This window comes from Falco cherrug, chromosome 8 (genome assembly GCF_023634085.1).
Source record: "Falco cherrug isolate bFalChe1 chromosome 8, bFalChe1.pri, whole genome shotgun sequence".
Classification (NCBI taxonomy): Eukaryota; Metazoa; Chordata; class Aves; order Falconiformes; family Falconidae; genus Falco; species Falco cherrug.
The window spans coordinates 11,366,029-11,391,987 of NC_073704.1; the positions used below are offsets into that span (position 1 = coordinate 11,366,029).

General features: G+C 41.7%; 1 protein-coding gene across 1 annotated transcript in view; it reads right to left on the reverse strand.

The window, feature by feature from the left end:
• The window catches only part of UNC80 (unc-80 homolog, NALCN channel complex subunit), a 129,843-nt gene that overhangs the window by 65,805 nt on the left and 38,079 nt on the right, over positions 1-25,959 (reverse strand). Inside the window, exons 19-25 of the mRNA XM_027808587.2 lie at positions 24,752-24,960; positions 24,110-24,216; positions 23,446-23,605; positions 18,618-18,790; positions 12,418-12,630; positions 7,949-8,084; positions 2,780-2,913 (exon numbers count right to left, since the gene is read on the reverse strand). Coding sequence (XP_027664388.2) covers positions 2,780-2,913; positions 7,949-8,084; positions 12,418-12,630; positions 18,618-18,790; positions 23,446-23,605; positions 24,110-24,216; positions 24,752-24,960 — 1,132 coding nt within the window. The remainder of the gene's footprint in view (positions 1-2,779; positions 2,914-7,948; positions 8,085-12,417; positions 12,631-18,617; positions 18,791-23,445; positions 23,606-24,109; positions 24,217-24,751; positions 24,961-25,959) is intronic.

Genomic DNA, 25,959 nt, shown 5'->3' on the forward strand with positions numbered 1-25,959 from the left:
AGCCCCCATGCTTTCCACTGCAACCACAGAAGCTTCAGGAAGAACCGCTTTAGATGGGAATTTATTTCTACCACACAGTTCTCCATCTACCCTGACATTTTCTAATCCAGCTATTCTTTGAGCTTGCAGCGCACTGAGCCATGCTATCAGGATGGAAGAATTAAGAGGTGTTAACACACGGGCCTGGTGAACAATGCTGAGTGAATTGGCACCCTGTCTGCAAGTTCACAAGAGGGAAAACACATAAATCACATAAATGGTCCCTAATGGATAGGTGGCAATAAAAGGTGACTGTTGCCCAAGATGTGGGGAGGATGGTTAGGTCTCTGCTCCAAAAGGCTCCTTGTCGTTGGTTAGGGAATGCATTGCTACTGTACTCATCAGAGGCAGAGAAGCTGAGAGAAAGCTAGCTGCAGTGTGACAGCCGTGACAGCATGGCCCACAGAAAGCTTTATGTGTGCAGATCAGGCTGAAGGGACACAGAGGAAAACAGGGAGTATTAAAAGCATTGACTGCACTTAAATTCTAGAAAACAAACACCATTGCACCAGAGAGAAACTACTTTGCACCCTCATTTTCTCCTTTTAACAGAAATGGCACCATTTGTGCAATCTACTGGCTACCAGCTTGGGCCAAAAAAGCAGAAGTCCTAAAATCCCACAAGCTGTGGATTATCATCCACTTTCTCTAACCACAGCTAAAAAAAGAGAAAGAATGACTGCGAACTCCCACGCTGGCAAACACAGTTAAAATGCCGGGCTCTTTTAGAACACCATTTGTGCTTTTTGACTGGGGATATCATCAGCTTTGAGATCTCCCCACCCAAGATGGAACGAGCTAAAATCTAAGATGACACAAAGTTCCTTGCTGTGGATAAATGGTTGATGAATGTGAATGATAATATCACTGAATTTATCCAAAAATTCCAGATAAAATTCTGTAGGCTCAGGAGATCTTATACTGGAATTTGCACACAAAACTCCCATAGAAGTTACTGTGAGTTACTTGGGTAGTGACAAAGCCTGCTACTCTAAGAGTGGGTTTGAAAATAAATACATAAATAAAAAATGGTCTTCTCAAACATATGTTCTAGACTGAGCTGTGCTGAAATGGGTTAACTAGCCTATCTAACACCAGCTGAAGTTCCCAAACCATTTGCAGTCAGCTTTGCATCTCCAGGGAAAATTATAAGTGATTGTCAGAAAAGCTAACAGTTGATTGCCATAAGGGAAATATTTTATTTTCCTCAATAACAAAACCTGGGATATGAAAAGTTGGGTGCCTAAAATAATGGTCTGTAGTATCTCTAGAATTGAAAACTTCCATGTTTTTGGTTTTTGGGTTTTTTTTGGTTTTTTTTCTCCATACAAAGTTAAAAGCAGCACTCAATGGCCGTTTTCTCTAATAGGCTCTTGCATAATGTGACCTTAATGTTTCTTCTGCCTACGCATCACAGAATAATTCCTCCTCCTTCTATCCCATAAACAAGTCTGGAAAGCTATTAATCAGTTACATCTCTGTCTGGCACAAAAGCACAAATTCTGTTGACCTTCATTACCCAGCATATTCTTAGTTCCAAGCCTAACTACTTAACTGAAATGAATTCTAAACCCTGGTATTATCCTGCTTTTGGACGCAGTCATTTATTACATGGTAAAAATATCAAGAAAGTGTTTAGGAAGATTTCTGCTGAATTTATCCCTGTTTTTTAAAATTGGCCTTCTTGCATACCTGGGGGCTGAGTCACTTCATCATAGGTCATCTAAAGCCTTTGAAATAAATTTCATAACTTAATTACAGTAATGCTCAGCCAAATCAGCCTGTCAAGCACAACTGTCATCAGCAAAATATGATCTAAGTGTCATTAACAAAAACTGGAATAGCAGGGCTAAAGCCTTCGTGTTCACTTGGAAATTTAACTTCTCATTCTTTCTTTATAATTTTTATCCTGATTTCCTAATGAAATCAGGCTTATAAGATGAAACTGCATGTTTGCCACTCAGTTCTTGTCTCATGCCATTCCCACCACCTCTAAAGAGCTGATGGTCACCTTCAACCCAATTTGACAAAAGATAACTAAGTGCCTGTGTATTTTGTGAAACAACAGACTGAAGGCAGCATTAAACCACATTAGTCATAAGAAAATCCACACAAGAGTGAACCACTGGAAATCAGGTTTCATGGGTTCTGCTATTCACAAAATTAGTTGTCACCTATCAGTCATTTAGCTTACTATTCATGTCAGGATTTGTCTGTGCCTCTCAGTCTCACAGAGACTTTCTTTCCTCACTTCTTTTGTCTCTTTTCTTTCTCCCCCCAAGTCCCTTCAATTCTGTTGTTTAACTCAAACGAAAAATCTGCAAGTTTTAAGCTCCAGCAAATTCTCTGTAAACCATCCTTTTCCTGTCTTCTATCTGCCTTGTTCAGTTCTCTGTCAACTGGCCCTCCTAATCAGCTAGGTAGCACATGAGCTGTCACCTCCTGCAGTCCATCTCCCACCCCTCTCAGGTCCCCCACACTAGTTTCTCAATCCATCTGCTACCCTCTTCTCTATTCTGAAACTTTCTTGAACTTCCAGTGCATGTGCTTCCACAGTCTTACCTTCTTAATCAACCCATTTGAGCGCCCTGCCCATCTTCCATTCACCAGACAAGGGCTCCTTTCTCCCCGTCAGAGATCCACTTGAGCCACTGCCCCACCCTGCCTCTCCTCAGACAGGCTCAGAGCCCAATGACTTTGGTGGCCATGGCTCCTTCTCCACAGTGTGTTGTCCACTTACCACAAGAGGCTCAGTACGTGGCCTGGGCATGTAGGGAAAGGTCTCTCGGAGAAAAGTGGTTATCTCCAGGAGAAGCTGACAGGCCGCCATTTTCAGTGCAAAAGGACAACAACATTTGGTAGGGTTCACAGTGCCTGGGAAAAAAATATTTCTATGGTGAGCAAGGGGATTACACAGAATCCGGAACCAAGAGGTGATTGACATTTTCACATATGGTCCACAATGCAAGCTGCACTAAAAACAAGGAGAACCCAGACTTCTCTCTATGCTACTATTCCTACACTAAAAGTAACAGTCAAACAAGTATGAATCCATGTATTTACCAGCATATGCAACAGTACTAACACACTGTAGTGTACTATAGCATGTATTATATTTTGTTATAGTGAAGTAACACTGTAGTGTACTATAGTATATATTATAGTGTATTACGGTGAGGTACCTACTAAACTAACATGATCTTACAGCATTTTATATACACCTCTTTTAAAACTTATACAAGTTAACAGGTAGACACCCTTCTTCCTGTTTACAGTTTTGCATTCAGCCAAATATGCAGTTCTAGAAAAGAGTCACTTTCAAATATAGGAAAATTTCTCAAAACACATGGAATTATGACTAGCCAGCAAAGAGGTACTGTGCCTGTTATTAATTACTACCCTGATAACTGGAAAAGACAGCCTCCTTTGAAGTCAGGCTTCTTTATTTGTGCAGCGAATCCAAGTGCTATTTAGAGATAATCAAGGAAAAAAAATTCAAAGTGCTTAATCAAATTATCCATTCAAATGCTTAACATAAAACAAAACTGGGAAAGGGAAGCAGGATTATCAAAATACTTGGAGTTTTGTCTCAACTGCATCTAAACAATCAGCTTCAAAAGCCTTATACTTTGTAACCCATCTAATGCCATTCAAAGCTTGAGAAGTATAAAGGTTTCTTCAGTGCTTGATCAATTTGAAAAATAATGTTTAGGATAATGGACAGGGAAAAAAAAAAATAAAATTAGTTGTAAAATCAACTGACCATACCCATTTTTTAATAATGCCTGATATTACCATCTACATACATTTCTGAGATATTTGTGTTTTCACTTGCTTTCCCCCATGTATGATCTAATTACTTTTGGCAAAGAAACAGTCTGAACCAAACAAGTGAGAGGACACTGCATGGATCAGTTAAAACCACATTAACTCTGTGATGCTTGCTAATTCCTCTGTATGCATTACCAGTAATGAATTATGTATGGACTTTGTAGGGACTAAAATAATCTGAACTATCAGATACAGATGAGACGTACAGTGTAACGGAATATCCAACTGCATATTTTATTCTTCTCAGTCTACTCCCAACAGCACACAGGTCAGCTTTTGGAAAGTCTCTGCCTTCATCAGGAATGCAAATCAGTTATTTTCAGACCCTGGCTTTCAGGAGAGTACTTAAGCTTTTAAATGGCTTGCTAGACCACAACCTGTTCTCTCTGTTTACTTCTTTTAGGCAACCCTTTAAAAAAGCAGTTCCACACCCCCTTGAGTGCCTAGTATCTGTGGCTGAACAGGGACAAGAAAGTCTATTCTGTCACTCAGTCATGGAAATGCAGTTGTTCATTCATGGTGCAGAAAAGGGGAAATTTCGGGTGCACCCACCTCCTGCTTTAGATATATCTCCTAGAGGGCAAATAAAATACCCAGAACAGCCACCCACATTCACGTAGCTAGCACTAGCACACTACAGTGGCACATATGAAGGTCTAGCTTAGGGCCAATACCTTCTCTTGAGATTGTTTCCCACAAGTGCCATTCCACTGCTCCCAGCTACTCCTCTCTACTCCAAAGTGGGCCTGTATGCAGTAAGAACAAACCCAGAACCACAGAAAAAGAAACCAGAAGATAAAACAGTGCTAGCACACTACATCAATGGTGAACAACAGTACATGTACACAGGAACCTGTACATTACAGCACACACATATATACAAATGACATCTGGAGAGGACATAAACTTTGATACCACCTTCACCTACATCTACAACAGTATGTGCTTGACTTAATTTGTTTTAATTCACAGTGTTTTTTATAATTTGCATGCCTATCTAGACTTTCAGAATCAGTGATCTGTCACCCCTCCCACCCATACATGCACACAGGCACAACTGTGTGTGTTTTACTCATCTTGTTACACAGATTTTTAATGATACTTTTTATACCACTGTACTGTATTTCTGTCTGAGAATCAGGCAAATATACTGAAGTCAAGATTTAAAAGCCTCTGGTAGAGCTGTGCCAATTCACATCAGGTAAGGAGATGACTCTTCAATCTTAAGAAACAGAAAAGCAGCTAATCTTATACAAATGTTCTGGCAGAAATAACTGGGAAGAATGGGAGTCTGAAGCACTTTTGGCACTTGGGTGACAGAAATTCGACTCAAGAAATAAATTTTTACCCTGCTTATAATTGCAGTTGCCAGTATACATACGTATATTTGCTAGCCCTTGTACTTGTGGGGGACTTCAATCTACCAGATGTCCACTGGAAATACAACACAACAGAGAGGAAACAGCCTGGGGAGGTTCCTGGAGTGTGTGGAAGATACTCCCTGACACAGCTGGGCAGGGAGCCAGCCTGGGGAGATGCCCTGCGGGACCTGCCGTTTGCAGACGGGGAAGGACTGGTGGGTGATGTGGTGGTCGGAGGACATCTTGGGCATAGTGATCATGAGATGAGAAAGGTTTCAATTCTTGGAGAAGTTAAGGAGGGTGCTCAGCAGAACCGCTGCCTTGCGCTTCCGGAGTGCTGACTTTGGCCTGTATAAGAGCCTGGTTGGCAGAGCCCCGCGGGAGATAGCTCTGAAGGGCCAAGTGGTCCAGGAAAGCTGGACATTCTTCAGGAAGGAAATCTTAAAGGCACAGGAGCGAGCTGTCCCTGTGTGCCGAAAGACAAGCCAGCAGGGGAGAAGACTGGTCTGACCAAACAGAGAGCTTTGGCTGGAACTCGGGGAAAGAAGGAGTTTACCACCTTTGGAAGAAGGGTCAGGCACCTCTGGAGGACTGTAAGGATGTCACGAGGTTATGCAGGGCAAAGATCAGAAAGGCGAAAGCCCAGCTAGAGCTCAGGCTGGTCACTGCCATAAAAGATAACAAAGAATGTTTTTACAAATCCATTAGAAAAAAATGAGGGCCAAGGATAATCTGCATCCTTTATTGGATGTGGGTATGGGAAACATAGTGACAAAGGCTGAGGTTCTTAATGCTTTCTTTGCCTCAGTGTTTAACAGCAAGACCAGTTACCCTCAGGGTACTCAGCCCCTTGAACTGGAAGATAAGCATGAGGGGCAGAATGAAGCCCCCACAGTCCAGGAGGAAATGGTCAGTTACCTGCTGCTCCACTTGGACACACACAAGTCTATGGGTCGGGATAGGATCCACCTGAGGTTACCGAGAGAGCTGGCAGAGGAGCTCACCAAGCCGCTCTCCATCATTTATAACAGTTCTGGCAAACTGGAGAGGTCCCAGAAGACTGGACATTAGCCAATGTGATGCCCATCTACAAGAAGGGCTGGAAGGAGGATCTGGAGAACTACAGGCCTGACACCCTGACCTTGGTGCTGGTGAAGGTTATGGAGCAGACCATCCTGAGCACCATCATGTAGCACATGCAGGACAACCAGGGCATAAAGCCCAGCCAGCATGGGTTTATGAAAGGCAGGTCCTGCTTGACAAACCTGATGTCCTTCTATGACAAGGTGACCCACCTAGTGGATGCGGGATAGGCTGTGGATTTTGTCTACCTAGAGTTCAGTAAAGCCTTTGATACCATCTCCCATGGCATTCTCCTGGAGAAACAAGTTGCTTATGGCTTGGACAGGTGTACTGTTTTCTGGGTAAAAACCTGGCTGAATGGCTGAGCCCAGAGAGTGGTGGTGAATGGAGTTAAAGCCAGTGGGCAAGCCGGTCACAAGTGGTGTTCCCCAGGGCTCAGTATAGGGCCCAGTTCTGTTTAGTATCTTTATCAGCGATCTGGATGAGGGGATTGAGTGCACCCTCAGTGAGTTTGCAGATGACACCAAGTTGTGGGGGAGTGTTGATCTGCTGGAGGGCAGGCAGGCTCTGCAGAGGGATCTGGACCCATGGGCCAAGGCCAGTTGTACAAGGTTCAAGAAAGCTCAGTGCTGGGTCCTGCACTTGGGTCACAATAACCTCACGCAGCGCTGCAGGCTTGGGGAAGAGCAGCTGGAAAGCTGCCTGGTGGAAAATGACCTGAGGGCGCTGGTTGATGTCTGGCTGAACATTGGCCAGCAGTGTGCCCAGGTGACCAAGAAGGCCAACAGCATCCTGGCTTGTACAAGAAACAGTGTGGCCAGCAGGACCAGGGAAGCGATTGTCCCTCTGTACCTGGTTGGCACTGGTGAGGCCGCACCTCAAATACCATGTTCAGTTTTGGGCTCCTCACTACAAGAGGGACGTTGAGGTGCTAAAGTGTGTCCAGAGAAGGGCAACGGAGCTGGGGAAGTGTCTGGAGCACAAGTAAGATGAGGAGTGGCCGAGGGAACTGCAGGTGTTTAGTCTGGAGAAAAAGGATTCAGGGGGGACCTTATCACTCTCTACAACTACCTGAAATGAGGTTGTAGGCAGGTGGGGGTTGGTCTCTTCTCCCACATAACAATTGACAGGACGAGAGGAAAGGGCTTGAAGTTATATCAGGGGAGGTTTAGATTGGATATTAGGAAAAATTTCTTCACTGAAATGGTGGTCAAGCTTTGGAACAGGCTGCCCAGGGAGGTGGTGGAATCACAAACTCTGGAGGTGTTTAAAAAAAATGTGTAGATGCAGTGCTTGGGGACATGGTTTAGTGCTGGACTTTGCAGTCCTGGGTTAACGGTTGGACTTAATGATCTCAAAGGTCTTTTCCAACCTAAATGATTCTATGATTTATACAGGAACTGCAACTCACTGTCTGGTTTCCTGCCCTTTTCCTTCAGTTTCTCAGTGCTGCTACCCATCTGTCATGTTGTACATCTAGGCACGGAAAGAACAGGGGAGAAAGCTGGGGTGAAGGTGAGGGACTGGGAAATACAGCTGGGTGGCAAGAGGATGAAAAGAGAAGAAAAATTAAGTGCTCCTAAAACAGAGGTTCTTACAAGCGGGGGTTCTTGTAGTAAAGGGAGTCTCCTTACTGTCATCTAAAAAGTCTTCTTCCTCATCCTCCTTTCTCAGGCGCCTCTTGGTCTCCTCATCATAAATGAGGCCCAGCAGGTTGGCAGGGCTCTCACTCTCAGCATGGCACAGCTCGTTGAGGCGGACGCCGATTGCCTGCAGACAGGTAGGAAGAGAAAGCACAAGGAGGTGAGAATTTCAGGCCAACTCACTGGTGGTCAAGGGCTTGGCCCATGCAGGCTGTGGAGATGTTCCAGCCAGAACAGAATGTCCTGGCTTTATCATCTGTGAAGTACAGTAAAGTAGAGAAAGAGATGAAAGAAGATTAATTACTATGAAGACCATAATTTATTTCCCCATTTTTTAATCCAAAATTTGCAAACAGTGTCAATTTTCAGGGTGAAATTTTTTGCAGATTTGGTTAGATAACAACACAAACACCCAACCTACATGATAGGGAGGAGGAGATTATGCCATTATTTTGCATGCATTTCTTCCACTTTTTTTTCTCCCCTTGATATGTGTGTTCCACACTTTTGCTAAGCCTTTCCACTCAGAGTGTACGCCTTCTGTTTAAGAAACTATCCTGTGACTTAGGAATCCAATAACAGCCCCTGTTTCCTCCACAAAACTGCTGAATGCCCATGGGAAAGCCTGCTTCTATCTTTAAAGGAGATGCACTTTCCAAAAAGTGAACTAAGAATATGCTTATAAAAGCTGGGAGCATGCATGGGCAATGATGTAGAGGGAATCCATGTAAAGAACACAGACAGACAGATTTCCACTGAATACTGTTACATTTTCCAGAAAGGCACTGATGGTTTATTTGTGGCTGTCTGCCAGCATCATTATCAGCATGTAAACCACCCTCATGGTGCTATCAGTAAAGCTACAGATAAGGGTGTGTTAGCAAGAAGAATGCATTCCTCCTAAAACATTTCAGAGCTATTAAGGATTTCCTTAACTTTCTTTACTGCAGGTAGGTGAAGAGAACATAGTATGTAAAACTTTGTTCTGTGAAATCTGTAAGGGAGGATACGTGTTTAATTACAGAATTTTTATCAGTACTTGTCTTTTGGCTTTTTTGATTTTGGGATAGTTTCAGAGGAAGATACTAAAAGAACTTCTGAATCTTCTAAAGTCAGAACTGACAGTCATGCCAGCACTATATAGTTTTGCTGTCTCGGCTGAAGTGACGCAGAAATACATAAACAGGCACTTATTACAGCTGCTCTTCCTTGCTACTAAGTAGTCCTTTTGAAATCCAGCAACTATGAAGAGGGTAGACTCTTGCTACACAAAGAAAATAAGGTGATATTGTTGTGGTTTGCAAGCTGATGCAAATAGTTGCTAATCTCAGCTGTCTGTGAGCTTGCACATCGCTAAATAAACTCCACATTTCCCTCAATTTTTTCATGTTTCAGGCTTTTAAAGGAAGAAATGTACTGCATGCCTCTCCACAAAGTAGTACTTTATCACATATTATTTACACTGTGTTGTCCACCCTAATATTAAAGCAATCATACATAATCCCACAGCTTCCTACCTAATGAGCACTGAATTCCTGAAGTATTATCTGCATGAATTATGCTTGGTTTTCCTAGCAAACAGAGAGCATGCCACACTTAAAAAGAAAATGCATCTTAACAGTAGCAGCCAAAGGCAGTGACAGACTAACCTAATTAGAATAGATTTAAGATTGTGTTGTTTCAAAAAGGAGCATAACAAGTGAGGTTGGTTGATTCAGTAGGCTTTATCACTATTAGGAGCAGTCCAAACCTTACCTCAGGTAGAAAGGGTTTACCACTGTTATTCTCCAATAAGTATTAGGGAGGCTGAATTAAAGGAGTTGTGTGAGGAAAAAAATGTTTTACATTTATTCTTGATCTCACTAAACTTTGACAATAGCATTCTATATCACAATTAATGAGCACTGATAGACAAGGAAGAATCCCTAATGAGCACAAATTTCCAGCCTTATTTACTGCAAGGAAAAGAAAAAAAAAAAAAAAAAAAAGAAAAAAGAACAAGGCCTCAGTGCATTCAGAGATTAATATAGTCTTTTCTCTTTGTCCAAGAATCTTCCTTCCACAGCAGCAGCTCTGCTGCCACTAAGCAGCAAGGATGGTGTGCTGTAGTGCTGACTAGGATCTGGCAGCATGAAGGCAGAGATGGGCTGGGTGAGGTAGCCCGTCTTCTTGGCACTGGAACTGCTTAGGAGCTATATGAGTGCAGTCATACCGCCCTTCATGCTGATACTACCCATGGTGAAATGGGCAGGTTAACACACAGAAATGGCAGCATGTTCTACAGCAGGTGCCTGTACTACAGCAACAGAGAGCTGTTTCTCCTTATAGTTCAGCCTATCTGGTTGGAATCTGGTCAGAGCCAACAAAAGCAGCCACCTGAGGAGCACAGCTTGCAGGGTTCCAGCCCTACGGGCTTGGCTGGTGGCTGCCACTTATACTCGCAGCCAGCTTAATTTGAATCAGCTTCTGGGAGGAGAAGCAGTGCCAGAGGACCAGCCTTGCCCATTATTCAGCATAAAGGACATAAAGGAATTGCACCTCAGCAGTGTTTGGTGCAGACCAATCCTGAAGCATGAGCTTGATTGGGGGCTAGTGATGCTGTGGGTAACTGTACTGTCCTAGACTCCAGTGAGAAGAAACACAAATATTAATGAGGGGCAGGACACCTTGCAGTAAAAAGAGAAGAAATGTGCACTGTAAAGACTACTTTCCAATTCTTCTCCTCCCTTACAGTAAAAGTAAAAGTAAGGCTTTTCCCTTCTGGGACATTCCTAAGCAGCCACCAAACATATGCTATTCCTAGCAGGCAGAATGTATCCAGGTAAGTCTTACGATGCCATTAAAGTTAAGGGGAAAAGAATTACACCAAGTTGCCTGCCATCACATTTCCCTGGGTCCTTTCTTGTGACCTTGCATCATGAAGTTGTACTTTTAACGTTTTAAAAAGAAAACCTTCCTGGAATTTTTCCAGCTCAGGCTATTTCAGTCTCTAAAAATGGCAGCTAAGGTGGAATCTAACTGGCTTTACCAGTTCCTGACGTGCTTGCTCCGATTTTTCTCAGACTCTGAAAAAAAGGAATGTCTAGAAGCATGGAATCCACAAACAGAGATAGTCTTGACTGTCAGCAACACATGCAAAAATACAAGGACTATGTAATCCTATGTTCTCCACTGAGAAAGAGTTCTCAAAGGAGCTAGGCTAAGGTGATGACCTCACAGAAAGCAAATACTTTCACACTATGTACTTTTCCAAGGAACTTTGGTATTAGTGCTGTTATTAAGATAGTCACTTGTGTTTGATACGTAACAAGAGAGTATGGTGCCCTGGTAGCATTCCCTGAGTTAGCTTTAGAGATGGAAGGAGAAGAGCTGCCAAGAGACAAAGCATGTTAGCCTGGGTGCTCAGATGCTAGCTAGGTTCTCCCTCTGGGCTGCGTTTTGCAGTGGGAATGTACTGACATGGTCAGCACTAGCTCAAGGTTCCCTACAGTGTGCTCCACTGAGAAGCATGCATTGGCTTAACCTAAGAGAATACAGGTCAGCAAGGCTTTTTTGGCATGGCTTATGTAAGTACTCCAAGACTGCAGAATACATGTTTTTCGAATTCCCCTAAGCCTTGGATTTTTTGTCTCTTTTTCTCATCTTTTTTTTTTTTTTTTTTTTTTTTTTAATCACGCTCACTGTAAAAATCTCTGGGTTTGTGAGAAGAGGTCAGAGGCATAAAGCTTGCTTCCAGACAGACATATGTAACAGGCACCATAGAGGTCAAAGAAACTTCTCCCACTTTTTTGAATTGTGTGAAATTACTTGCAATAAGTGTCAGGCCTTCAGCAGGTATACCCTGGTGGGTTTCCAAAGGAATTGCAAGTAGCACTGACAGGGCCAAACAGCGCAGTTGCCTGGTTCATGTAATCAAATAAAACTTGAAGAAGCCAAGCTCAAAGCAAACAGAGAAAGTTCCTTAGATGACATGTAGTAGCCCTGTAGAATTCCTTGCCAAAGAATGATGAGTGCTAACAGTTTCTGTGGGTGCAAAGAGAGACTGAGTAAGTATGTCAAAGAGAAATCTATTACTAAATATACAGTAGCACATCCAGCTCAAGAAGCCCTAGGCTAAAAATATTTCAAAGCTAGAAAAAAGCAAGTAGTATCACACACCCTGCTTTTACTGTTCCTTAGGCATTCACATATGACAAGTGCTGGAAATGGCAGAGCGGACCAAGTGGATCCTCAGAGGCAACAAAGCAGGGGGAGTGGAGGGGAGGGAAGGGCACACTGTTGTGTCCTAACAAAGTCTGTTCCTATTAGGAGAAGAACTAATTCTGGCAGGCTGCAAAGTCAAGTTGGAAGGGAGGCTTATGAGTCCCCATTTTACTGGAACTGAAATTCTGTATAGGATCCAATTATCTTCACATTTGGCTATATTTTTTAATGTAAGTAGAAGAGAAACAAACACTTACATCTCCCCACTGGTAGAAAAGCTTAGCTGCATTCCACTGCAGCTTCTGGTTCCTTTTGTTGCCCACAATAGGAGAACGTCCGCGGGACAGGCCTTTCTTAGTAATGTTCACATGGTGGCCCTTCATCCATTCAGGCCAGTTGCCACGATTACAGCGGTGAACAAAGCGTGCACACTCGAGGAACAGGGCTGCTCTCGCCACTACAGGAGCTTCCTGCAATGATTGCAAAAAAGCACCTTAAATACAAACACATTGGAAAAACTCCCTGAACATTAGAGGACTTTGTGTTTCAATCAATTGGTTTGCAAGCTTGCCATGGAGTTGCACAGACTGAGCAATCTCTCCATCAAAAACTGAAAACAGGATCTCTGATGTAAGTCTCATCCTCTTGAGCTAATAAAACCAAGGCTCATAAGTACTGAACAGTTACACTTAGTCCAGCCACTAGACGGGCAGAAAGAGCCACATTATAATCCTATAAACAACCTTGTATCACTGCCCCCTGTAATGCTTTCTTTCAGAAACCACATGACTTCCAAAAAGCAGAAGCATGCATCTGACACTAACTGGAGGAATGCATCAAGTTTTCTTTTCACCTTTGCTAGTAGGGCTGTAAATATTGCAAGTGCAAATGGCAGCACGGCCACATGAATCCTGGCATTTGTCATGTTAAGTTCTGCTTGCACACCTTCGGGGTGGAAGCATGAATGGAGGCTTGCTGAAACTAGCAAGAGTGCTACTTTGCACTTATAACAAGCAGATATGAGGAGAGATGTCCATTACTGGCATAAGTCAACAAAATTGTGCTGGCCTAACTTCAATGGCCTTAGCAAGCATCAGACAATTTAGCACTGAAACAACATCAGGCAGCTGAGTTTTGAAGTGATTGACTATTTTCCAGAGGAAAATCCTCCTGCCCTCAGCAAAATTATATTGATTGTATTAAATCACCCAACAGGATCCATGTTAGACCAATAAAGAATGCTTCTGAAACTCTCAAGTACGTTCAAAAATGGACACTGCAATTTGTTTCCTAACGGGTATAACTTAGACTCAGGAACAAGCTTTCTTCCCAGCAGTCTACAACTCTGCAAAAATAACATCTTTACAGAATGGAAAGCGACTAAAAGCAAATGGTTCTCCTCATTTCCATTTAACTTCCACCCTCTTTTCCTGCAGTTTTCACAAGCAAAACCCCGTGTGGCCAGCAGGTTGTAAAACTAAGAATAAAACAATGCCCACAATTTTCAAGTTGGCTTTGAAAGATTCCCTAACAGGGATTTCACAGGACAGAAACGTGTATTCCACATATTTAGATGCTGACAGCTTTAATGAGATAATTTAAACAGATCAGCATCTACTTATAAGGGGAGGTTCCTCATCTGTGGTCCATAAATAACAGACAGGTCCTGAGACCATGGGGATGGTCTATAGAACGTTATTAAATAGTGCTTCTAAGAGTGCTTTAATCAAAAGGAGAAAGCAAGAAATTTTGGACCAATATTCCAAAAGTTTGGGAATTGATTTAAGAAATTCTGTATTGCAGCTAAAATTATAGCCAGAAAGTACTGCTAACAGGACTGAAAAAAGTCAAGCCTTTTAGGGGACTGTCAAAAAAAAAAAAAAAAAAAAAAAAAGAGAGAGACTTATGTTTTTTATAGATTAACAAGAAAATGTGTATTAATTGCTTCCTGACACAACATCCTGTTGCAGCTTTTTGCTCATATTTTATTTCAGTGTTGGAAGAAAATAGAAATCTTTTAGAAATTCTCTTAGAAGGCAGAAATCTGAAGCCAGACACTTACTGACAAACAGAAACAAAACTAATCACCTAGCACCTGGAAAAACCATTACAAATTACACGTTGCTCACATGCAATATGAAACACAATAGGAGAGGATTTCATTCTTTTATTTTCACAGAGTAAAACCTTAACCATGGAGACATAAATGAAAAGATGAAGCCCCAGACTTAGTCTCCTGTTTTAGTTCACCACTGGTAAAGTAGAAATTTCTTAGCATATATGAATCTTGTAAAAATATTCGTTGTAAAAATGAATGAAGCAGTCAACTACTGTAACTAAAGGATGATATGTAGGAATTGGGGGTGGGGGGTGGGGGGGTGGTAAAGGGGAGGAGCTGGAGTTCCAAATTAAAAATCACTGAAAAGACTTCCTGCACAAAGGAGGACTTTCTGAATATCATGGGGCACAAGCTCCCTGCGATTGCTTACCTGAGGATCAGAGAAACCTGAAGCAGCAGCAAGAGAAAGATGAAGATGTGACAGAATGGACAGGATGGATTCACACCACAGAGAAACACATCACAAATGGAGAGAAATGAATCAGGCAGGTGATGCATAGCTGAAAAGAACACAAGTTACCATAGTCACTGTCAAAACTTAACACAGCAGCAATTCTCTCACAAGCCTGCCCATGCCTGTGAAACTGTTCACAAGTCAACTTTTAACATTAGGTCTACTGTATCACTTTGCCTTTTGAAAATTTTCCCATATAAATTGACATGAATAAGAACCACCTTTTTTAAATAAAATTTCAAGTACTCCCATTGGAGCTTTTCAACAGATTACCTGATTTGTACTAATAACAGTAAAAGCAATGGCCTGAGTGGGATGGACCAAATACAGAATGGATTTGGAATTTTACAGCATCACATTACTGTTCAAGTAAAGCTGATTCTGTAGAGTTTTATGACTGCAGAACATTTAAGTCTAGCTTTGTTTCCAAGGATAATCAATTATATAAGACTAATCAACCAGTGGTAATTTTCTTGTGCCCCTTCTTATATTCCACAGGCAATTTGAGCAAAATTAATTTCCACTGGTCTCTGCAAGATAAAAAAAAAAAAAAAAAAGGGCACAAATTAGCAACAATCTACTTTTAAGAGTAAATAAAGTAAATTCAAGGACAGTCAAATGGTGCTGACTAGATAGCTCTGCTTTGTCTAGCCACAGGATAAGTCTGACATGAGGAGAAGCTTAGCAGGTATATGAAGATAGGTTGTGGGTAAATTATTAACCAATGTCTTGGAGAATTGCCTCGGAAAATTAGCTCCAATCTCTGATTACATCTCAAAACGGTCAAGTACAATCCATGACACAGGTCTTTGTTTCCGTTTCCAATCCTCTACTTCGGGAACTTGTTTGGAGTAATATCTGGTTTCCTTCCAGGTCATAAGACGTCCTATAGACAATATTTCTGGTATGGAAACAGGGACATGGGAACAACAGAGCCTGCCTAAGACCCTGAGTGACATGGAGTCAGGATACTGGCAAGTATTTGTGCACTTTAGACTTTGCTTCTGCCATCCCAATATTTAGTAGGTCCTCTCAAACATGACCCTGCCATAAAGCAGTGCCATTATGGCATTTCAGCAAGGATAAGAGAACGTGTTAGAACAGAGCAGCTCACACATCTTACTGGAGGTATTTAAAGGTGATAGGTTTCACACATTGCTAAATTGGTCAATTTAGTTTCTGTTTCCCGACCTGAGTCATTTACACTAGTCTAATTGGGATACTTAGGTAACATCTTTATCCAGTGCTAGACAGTTTATTGGGAACCCTCTGCAGAAACTTGACCACAGACTGAAATATCATATTACTTGCCTATCAACCTCCAAAGTTTCGTAAGAAGGGAAGTGAAATCAACTTTATTATTGCCAAGTCTGAATTTAAGCTGGCACCGTAAGGATAAAGCTGTCTGCAATATATTATCAATTGTCACTGAATGTTTACAAAGCTGTAAATTGATTGTAGTTTTATAAAATTCAGTCAAGGATGGATGCTATTTCTAGGAAAATATGTTAACTACGTAGTTTCTAAACCTAAAGCAACACTCATTTTAACATATAAATAAATCACTACCGCTGTAAGGATTCATCAGCCTTTGTTTCACAGTTCTAATTTCTCTAAATCATTGTGGCAAACCTGTATAAACATCCAGGCTGATCAAAGATCTTGAAGTTGGTATAAGAATGGAATTCTGAAAATCTGCATGAAAAAGCATGCTCAAAATGTTTATGAAAGAACTGAAACCAGAGCTGTTTGTCTTTCATTTTTTAAAGGATAAAATTACTCAAGATTTTAACTTGTATGAAACCTGATTCAAACTATTACTTCAAAAGCCCAAAACCAGAAGTTGAAAAACCAGAATGTTTTCTGTTGGGTACGCTCTGTTGACATAAAATATGGGAAATTTCCATAACAACATACATTGTTATTAAGCAATACAGTGAGATGACAAGCTGTCATTTTTTGAAATCTGCATTGCATGTGACTTCTTGACTTTCCTATATCTCCAATACTTTGTAGACAAAATGCCAGCTGAGCAGACACTTGTAAGGAGTCTCCCAAGTCTGTAATTAGAGCAAGGCTTCTTTCATCTTTAGCTGCAGACCTTCTAGAAACTCTGATACCAAAGCCTTCTGAATCATTAAGCAGATAGGAAAGAGAGTCAAGACTCCATTTTGTAAAAGCCAGCTCTGGAAGTCGGAACAGACATCTTCAACAGTTCACTCTGATTGGTAGTTTTCAGTTAACTTCATACATGGGCACAGAGTAAGCTGGTCTGTAGCTTAAGCGTTAGGCAAATTTATAAAATAAACAAGAGGGTTACAGGCAATAGGACATAATTTTCAAACCCCTATTTTATCATCAGATTTATTAGTACACAGAGTAGCACATGCCCAGAAGCATCTTAATGACATACTTTTCAGCAATAAGCTCCTTCCTGCCCATACACCTTATGTTTCCTGTTTAGTTTAAAATTTGCAATGGGGCGGCAGCTTGGCAGCCTTAAATAACCAAGTTCTCTCTGTGCAGCACACCTGGTAGGAGTGACTATCTCCTCAACCCACCTTCTGAGCTCACTGCAACCCTGACTGCTAGGAACCACTTCTGACTGTGAGAGCACAGGACAGGCTTCCCTATCAGCCACTGCTTCCATAGCTTCCAGCCAGAGGGACAACGATCTCCAACAGGAAGAGTGGGAAGTAGTGAAGAAAATACCTGTCTACTGGAAGATGAACACAGACCAGTCCAAATGGTAGAGCGAGATGTGAACTGATAGCAACAGTGACTTTGGGCCAATATTAATGCAGACTTGCTTGAACCTGCAGCTTAAGGATGCAAGGTTAAGAAGAAAGTATAAAGGAGTGGTGCACAGAGTGTATCGTCCCTACAACTATGCAGCGGAAAGGCAGCACAGCTCAGGGCACAGCACTAGCAGAACAGGAGAGTCCATGAGCCTGGCCTCTCCAGCAGAGAGCAAATAAACCGAATATAAGCATAAATGACATGACATTCAGAGAGGCAAGAGGTGGGGAGTGGGAAGACAAAGGGATAGAGAACGTATGGGTGCTCTATGAACACAGGCTTTCAATCTTTTTCAGTTTGTAGACATCCAAACGCTTACGGAAGGAAGCAGAAGAGCACTGTGCAGAGAAGTTACTAATCATTGGCTGGCTTTTCATAGCTTTTCATATTTGTCACGCTCTTGTGCTTGTCACATAAGCACCTCACAGAGCCCCACTGGCCTGTGAACCACAGGCTAAAGGACACTGTTTTAGAAATCAAGGAACTGTTAAAAAAACAGCAGCTGCAAGGAAAAGAAGGAGGGAGATACAGAAGAGACACTTGGTGTCAGGAAGGAGGGCCTGAATCGTATCACGTCTATGATTTGTATCTGCAAATTAGCAATAACTGCATTTAAAAGCATGCACACTCTGACATTTGAAGTTTTTTCCACTGACTGGCTCTGGTGACTAATAGTTCAATGTTGCCCAATATATTTATATCTCTGTCAGAACTCCTGAGTGGAATTCCTGTGCCTCTCCAAGTAGCTATCCAGTCTTCAATCCTTACTCTGTAGGTTATTATTGACACTAGGGGCAGAAGCAGAATGGCTATAAGCAAAATTTGAAGTCTTACAATAAATGCTTTATGCTGGCAATAGTATAGTTCTGGGGATCCATGTAATAAAAAAAGATCCATTCTGTCTGCATACTCATCCAGTCATAGTTGCCAAAACTCCACCTAATAACAACACCACCAGTTGGCATTGCTGTGACGCTTTACCTGCTTTCTGTGCAGGCATGAACAGAATTAGTGAATGACAACAGACCACCACATATGAACATGATCTCACTCAGCAGGTAAAAATACACCAACAAATGACTTACAAGATCTAGGGCTGCTGCCAAAATGGAGGCATCGGGGATAGTGCCTGGTTCACAGCAGTTCAGGAGAAACTGAAAGCGCTTCATGCCTTGACGGATTGCTCCCAGGTTCACAACGTTCTTGGGTTTTCCTCCTTCTTGGTTGGAGGTCAAGTGATCATCAAAGCTATGGCAACCTAAAGAGGTAGAAAGTACAGAGGGGATGCAGGGAGGGGTGGGGAGAAGGGAACACAGTTTCTCACCAACAAAAAAAGTGGAACAAAAATCCTGATGAATACAGTCTAAACCCCTTGCTCGCCTTGACGTGCTATCTTGAAGATAACAGGGGCATTTTTACAATATTAATGACTTCTGTGAAACAGACGTGCAGCAAGCTAGATTCTGGCCTTGGTCATACTGATGTCTGCCCAAAACAATTCCACCATATACTCCTTGTCAAAGCCCAGGACCTATTTCAACATAGGTGAACCAAGATATGGCCTTTCCTCCCCACCTCTTTAACGCATATAATCTTGCTTACTGTTTTTCCTGAATAATCTCCTAGCTTACTTCTCTATTGCCTCAAAGTTTACCTTAAAGTGAGGCATGCAAAAACCTTATTTCTCATGTATCAATTTAGTAATATATCATCTACTAAGAGACAAAAATCAGTACCAAATATCAGAAATGTTCTCTGTGGAAGTCAAGTACTGTCCTTTTTTTCAGGCATACATCTTCCACAATTACCAAAACACCCAAAGTGAGACTGGACTCAACAACGAAGTATCATCATCATTCCAGCCTCTCTCTCTTGAAGTGTCTTGCACTCTTTGGGATGGAAAGCTCCCTAATAAGAGTTCCTTTTGAAATGAAGCTAGCACCCCACTCCAAGGTTTCCTTCAAGCACAATTTTAAACTCCAGGTATAGAGTTCACATGATAAATGAACTAATCCCAATGCAGATTGGAATGGACACTTCCGAATGCAGAAGATCATTACGCAGTCATTACCGAGAGCTGAGAGAGGGGTAGAAAGACATATATGAAAAATCAGGAAAGTATTTTCAGGTCAAAACAAGAATAGTCAGCTCTGTGCTTTTTGTCTTTATCTATAATACTCTCCCTGTTTACATGTGAAAGTATAGAAGCTTACAGAATACTGAAGGATAAATATCTGAAGAAGAGAACACCAAGTAGAGAATTCAAGATGGGCTTTAAACATGGATCTGAAAGACTGGAAGCAAAATGTCAGCTCTATAGGACTTTGTGACTTCTCCTTCCTCAGGAAAAAAGAATGGCTGAAAATCTAAGTTCCTTTGAGATCGCATTCCCTAGAATTACTTGGAAAGCACTTATGCACCACAAACAATAGTCACAACAGAAAATGACAATGTAGATCTTCAAATTTCCCCTGAAGACAGAGGTATATCAAATTTAAGGGATTCTTTATGACACCTGTGGCTTTTCTCTCTTCTGTGAAGCTGTACATAGTTTTCCAGTAAACAAAATGTTCCTATATTGGGAAATATTTCATCAAAATGGCACAAACAAACAAACAAAGTAGAAAGAACAGGCAAAACAATCACATAAATGAGCGGGCACAAATACTCTTTTCTTCCAGCTCCTGTTTCCTTATAGCCTGTAGCATACTATCTGAGCCTTCCTGCTATGGCTGTTGTAACACTAACTCATTTGAGGTATAAACTAGTGTTTCCTATTCAGAGCCCTGTTAGGGCTGGGCCTGTATGAGGTAAAGAACAGAAACCTGACTTTCTGACCCAGAAAGGCATGCCTAAGGCATCTCCCTAACCCCTGCTATAAAGATCTAGCAGAGGTTTTGTCTATCTGGGTTCAGCGGTACTACCTAAGTCTATCACTTTGCTGCCCTTTGCCGTTCCAGCCTTGCACTTTGTTGAAGCATTACAAGAGAATCCTTCAGAGGTAGCTGGTGACTGTCCTCCACTATGCCCATCCTGGAGTAGCCTTGCTGTAATCACGGGAACCCTCACTGGCTTAATGTTAACATAACTCAGCCCTGGAGAAAATCTCATACAGAGAGCAGAGACCATTCCTAACATAGGGGGACAATGGACGACCAAGCTCCTGCCCCCACAGTTACTTCGTGTGTGAACGTGAGATCACCGGTTAGAGCAAGCATGTGATGTGGTTCATCTGTGCTGTTGTGCCTTGGACACCCTGGCAACTTCTGCGGTCACTCACAATGTCTTCAGTAAGTGCCCAAAGGAATGTTAAGGGTCTCATGTAAACATACTGTAACTTACTTCTATGTATGTACTTTGTTCTTAGTATACATAAAAAGATCATAAAAAACAACATTTTGTTATGCATCAATGTGCATATATTAATGTGCATATATATATGTATACATACGCACACATACAGATATACACACACACTCTTACTTACATATCCAACACAGAATTTCCAGTGGTCTAGATGATACAATGAAGATCGCAATCCATAAATGATATGACAAATTGTTTTACGTTATTGTTTTTTACTGTAATGTATTTCTCATCTCTCTGTCAGTTTGGTTTACTATGTTACAAAACCCAAAAACACAAGAGGAAACACCACATGTGAAAAGCATGAGCAAAGTAATGGCATAGCATCATGAATGACAAGAATGAGAAGGCAAAACCAGCTTTGGGGTCAGACCCTAACAGATTTAATAGCATGCCCATCCACCTACAACAGGCTTTTATTCTCTTCTCCATAAGCACATAAAACCTGCTGACCTTCGTGGAAGATACAGAAGCACTGGAAATTTGAAGGCTGTCAGTAATGTTGCTGTTCTGTGTTATAAACCGTCCTACACTGAAAAGGCCTCACGTCAATGTCACTGCACACATGCAAGTGCATGCACACACAGGCGTGTACAAGTACTCTACTATTTTTGCTAGTGATATGTGGCTTTCATTGCATACCAGAGATCCGTGTGGACGTGGTGATACAACTTCCTTAACTGTCACACGCTGCCTTAGAAACCTTAAATACCCTCCTTTCGCTTCAATTAACGATCAGGCAATAGCCCAGTCCTCCTCATCACCATCACTAGACAATTTGCTTGTTTCTCATACTAACATGCAAAGGTCTCTCTGTCTTTAACCCATTGCATCACTTTTATTATGGCATTTCTAGCACATGCTTATGTCAAAATCAAGCATGTGTCACGTACATCTCTTCTCTCACAGGCAGGTAAAAGATGTTTCAAGTTCCCCTCATTAATTACATAAATTCTGATGTTACTCACAGAAGGCTGAAGTACGGACAAAACTTCCAAAGTTCAAAAATCCAATACTAGTGTGTCATCTGAGTTTTGTATACATACAAGATGTGCCACACATACTGAACAAAGCTTTTGATGCTCACAGGGCCACGACTAAATCTGTGCCGTTGAAACAAGAATATGGGCACTCAAGGCAGAAGCAGACTCACAGTGGCATAAAACCAGCATTAGCAAGATGGAAAAAAAAAATTCCTACAAGAAAATACGAAGAACATCTCACATGACCACTGTAGAAACATCTGTGGCAGTCTATAAAAATCTGACTGCCCTCAGTTACTTGTTCCCAGCAAGAGCTGAGAGAAAATATGGTGGAAGTATTTCACACCTACTTCAGCACAAAGTATGTGATGAAGAAAACAATGCAGTTCCTTCCATCCTGGGGGTATTCAGCTACCAAGCTATAACAGACTTCTGAGCTGATGTATTCTCCTGCTAAAGGAATGATACATTCTACCTAGGAGCTAGTTGAAAACCACCACCAGTGTTTCTGCAGTGGTAGAATGATGACCAGTTTACACTGGCAAGATATGCTCATCCTTTGCTAGTGTCACTTGCCTGAACATGCCTTACATGCATTATACTGCAGGTCTGGGACAGATGATGGTGAAATACATAGAACGCAGTGTCAAAATATAATGTTAGAAAATAAAAGACATAATGCTACAGAAATCATGATGAAAAAGAAAATCTACTTTTTGTGTGTTTTTGGGAGTCAGGTTGTGTTTTCTTGAAAAAACAGTAACATAACTTCAAGATATAAGGTTGTCTCCCTGACAGCAAGGATGAGCTCTGAGCTGAGGACATGAGCATATGAATGCCTGCATGACATTTTAAGACAGAGTATATGATGACCTTGTATTATTCATAAAGGCACTTTTCAAGCATTGCTGATTTTGAAAATACATTGCAATTAAATATACTTCTGTGGAAAGGAAAAGTGGTGGTGGTGTTATGTTGTGTGCTAAGAAAAAGGGACAGCATCCCTAACAAATGGTATGCAGACACTAGACATGCAAACACAGAAGAAAAGAGATAATTATAACAAGGTTTGTGCAGGGTTTTCCATTTCTGTGCTGATCTTTGCTAAAACTGTCAAATGGTCACAAATTGGGAAAAAAAAAAAAACCAAAACAAACAAAAAACTGATGGAACACCCATTGTCATATTAGGCAATGAAAGATTTACACACCTAATTTTGAACTGAATAAGTGCTTTGAAGCAAGCATTAATTTTTCAAGTGTATTGATCAAATTCAAATTGGTTTAAAAAGCCCAAATGTTGTACTTGCGTAATTTATTTGGATAGTCTTGCTTTTTTAAAAAATTGTCTTTACTACAGTTTTTCTAAACCAAAACAAAAGAAAGAAGAAAGGGAAAGAAAACAGTTGCAAAGACTAAAAAAGTTGGAGAAGGCTAGAATGGATACAAAAACTATGGAGAAAACATGAAAAAAGGGAAAGGGGTAAAATACAGAAAGAAACATTTTTTAAAAAAAAAAAAGTTAAAAGGAAAGGAAAAAGGAGACGAGAACCCTGATTTCTAACCATCTTTTTCTTCTGTGTGATGAAGCTTGGATGGGTGTCTTCGGCAGGTGCGCCATTTACCAAGACGCTTGAAGAAATTCTCCTCTTCGTCTCGCCCATTGTCCAGGCCACCTCCTGGCCCCCCTCCTTCTGACAGCTTCACTGCGCTGGTGAACTTCACCTGTGCAAAGACAGAGGGCCGGGTCAGGCTGTGCCATACCGCTATCTCTTGGTCTTCCTCGCTTAGGCATAAAGCATCTACAGAAAAGCTGTAACACGGCGGATCACCATAGCAACACAAGTGGGTCTGCACACATTTACGTACGCTGAAACACTTCGTCTTTTAAACTTTCTGCTTAAGTGATTGGTCTTTCGCAAGAGGCTGTAAGGGCACAAAGAAGGAAGGACAAGTGTGACCAACAATTAAAACTTAAGTGTGTTGACAGAGCCTGCATTTCTCAGTGAACCAAGGCAGACTGACAAATACAGTGTAGGTTTAACCTAGTCTTCACCGTGAGCTGCACAAGTCCATTATCAAATTCCCATAGCACTCTACTCTGAAGGCTTCTGTGACCGAGTCTCATTGGCTGCAGTGTCCACATTGAATAGAATGTTTCCTTGGACACCTAAAACCAGCCAGATCCTGTCCTTCCAAGCTCTCTGCAATCCAGCCTGACACATTTACCTTGGAACTTTGCCTGATGAAAGAGAGACGGTCAACAGAGCTGATATCTAGGAGATCTTCTACCCCATCAGCCAGGCCAGAGAGGGAGGAGCGCTTCAGCCAGTTCCCTGTTGCAGAATAAGCCACTCAGGACAATTCTGAAAATGCTTCCAAGCAGAACCTATTTATTAGCAATTGCACCGTATTTGTCCAAAGTGGCCATGCTAGGACATGGGAAAACAGGAGGAAAGGTGGAGGCAACCTTTTCATGTTACATGTATTTACCATGCAAGGCTAGGTCCTGGGACTTGTGAAGGATATATTCTTTGTCTATCAAACACTATTTGGAATATTTCTCTTCTGTAGAGAGGAACGACGCCTGTGAGATTAAGGTACTAGCCTACTACTTTGGAGACACAGATTCAATATTCTATTTTGCCACAGATATCCTCTGTTATCTTTGGCAAATTGCTTACATTTCCTTTTGCCTCAGCTCCCCATCTGTAAAACAGAGAGAGCAGCATTTCCCAGCTTTCCTTGGGAGAACATACGATATACTTGGACAATAAGGAACTGTGTTGCAATATTTCTTAAGACACATATCTATCTGTGTTTCTCTGCACATGCAATATTTGTATAGAATAGGAAGAAACATACATTTACCTATGGGGAGTTTGAGTTTCTTTCGAAGGGAGATTCGTCGGGAACGGGAGCGGGAACGCCGGTCTGTGGTGGTCCCAGAGTGTGCAGTGGTGCACTCGGATGTGTCCTGCTCAGACTGACTACTGGTATCACTCGCTGCACTCTGTGACTTGAACATCTTCCGCCAGAAGTCCTTGCGTCCCAGAACAGCCCCTTGGATTTGCTCATCACTCGAAGAAAGGGGATGCAGAGTGTGAACTGCATTTCAGTGAAGTTTGGATGCTCAGGGAAATGAGGCCTCCCTCCCGCAGCCCCCTCCTAACCTCTCTATTATTTGAGGTTGTTTCACTTTGAATTCCAAACATACTTTTCTCAGTGGGACATAATCAAGTTTGACAACATGCTCAGTGTTGTTCAAGGCACAAAATAACCATCTTTTCTACCCTAAGGAGCTTGTCCACAGAACAGTCCATTCCAATTTTTAGTTCCTACATGTGAAAAAGAAATCATCTTCTTTAGGTCAAAATGACCTATGTTGATAGGACTACATTGCTGTTTTCTACAAGCGTGTGTACTGGAGAGCTTTTGAACATCACGGTAGCCATTTCTGAAGATGCTGGAGTCACAGTTCTCATTAATGTATTGGAATGGGGACAGCAAATCTGCTATACACTTAAGATCTCCCATGGCTGTGGCAGGGCTCAGAGCAGAACAGCTTGCTGCAGTTCTGCAGAGCAATAAAGGGCTTTGTGTTATCCTTGCAGTCTCAGCAACAGTGAGACTTTGCAGCTCAGTTAATGCAGAAGAATACCTAATACAGAGCTCTGGGCCCTTGTGCAAGCAAGGTCTTCAAGCAGTGTATCTCAAAGCACTTTAACAAGACAGAGGACTATTCAGAGGCCTGGAGAAGTTAAATGACTTGTCCAAAGTTACTTAGAGACTAGTCACCACTTATGAAATCTTCTAAAATTCTTAAGAGTATTGATTAAATTTACTTCAATATTAAATGGCAGAATTCTTTGGACAACAGAGACTTCAAACGTGCGATGCCTAACAGCAGGTTGATTTGCTCATTAAGAAAACTGGTAAAGAACCTCTGCTGATAAGGGAAATGCAACAGTCTTTGGAGACTACATGCCCAAGATAGGTCAGGAATGGGCTGGCTGTTGTGAGGCAGTAAAGGATTAATGACCCTTAGCAACAACTTGGAAGCTGAAAATTAATAGAAT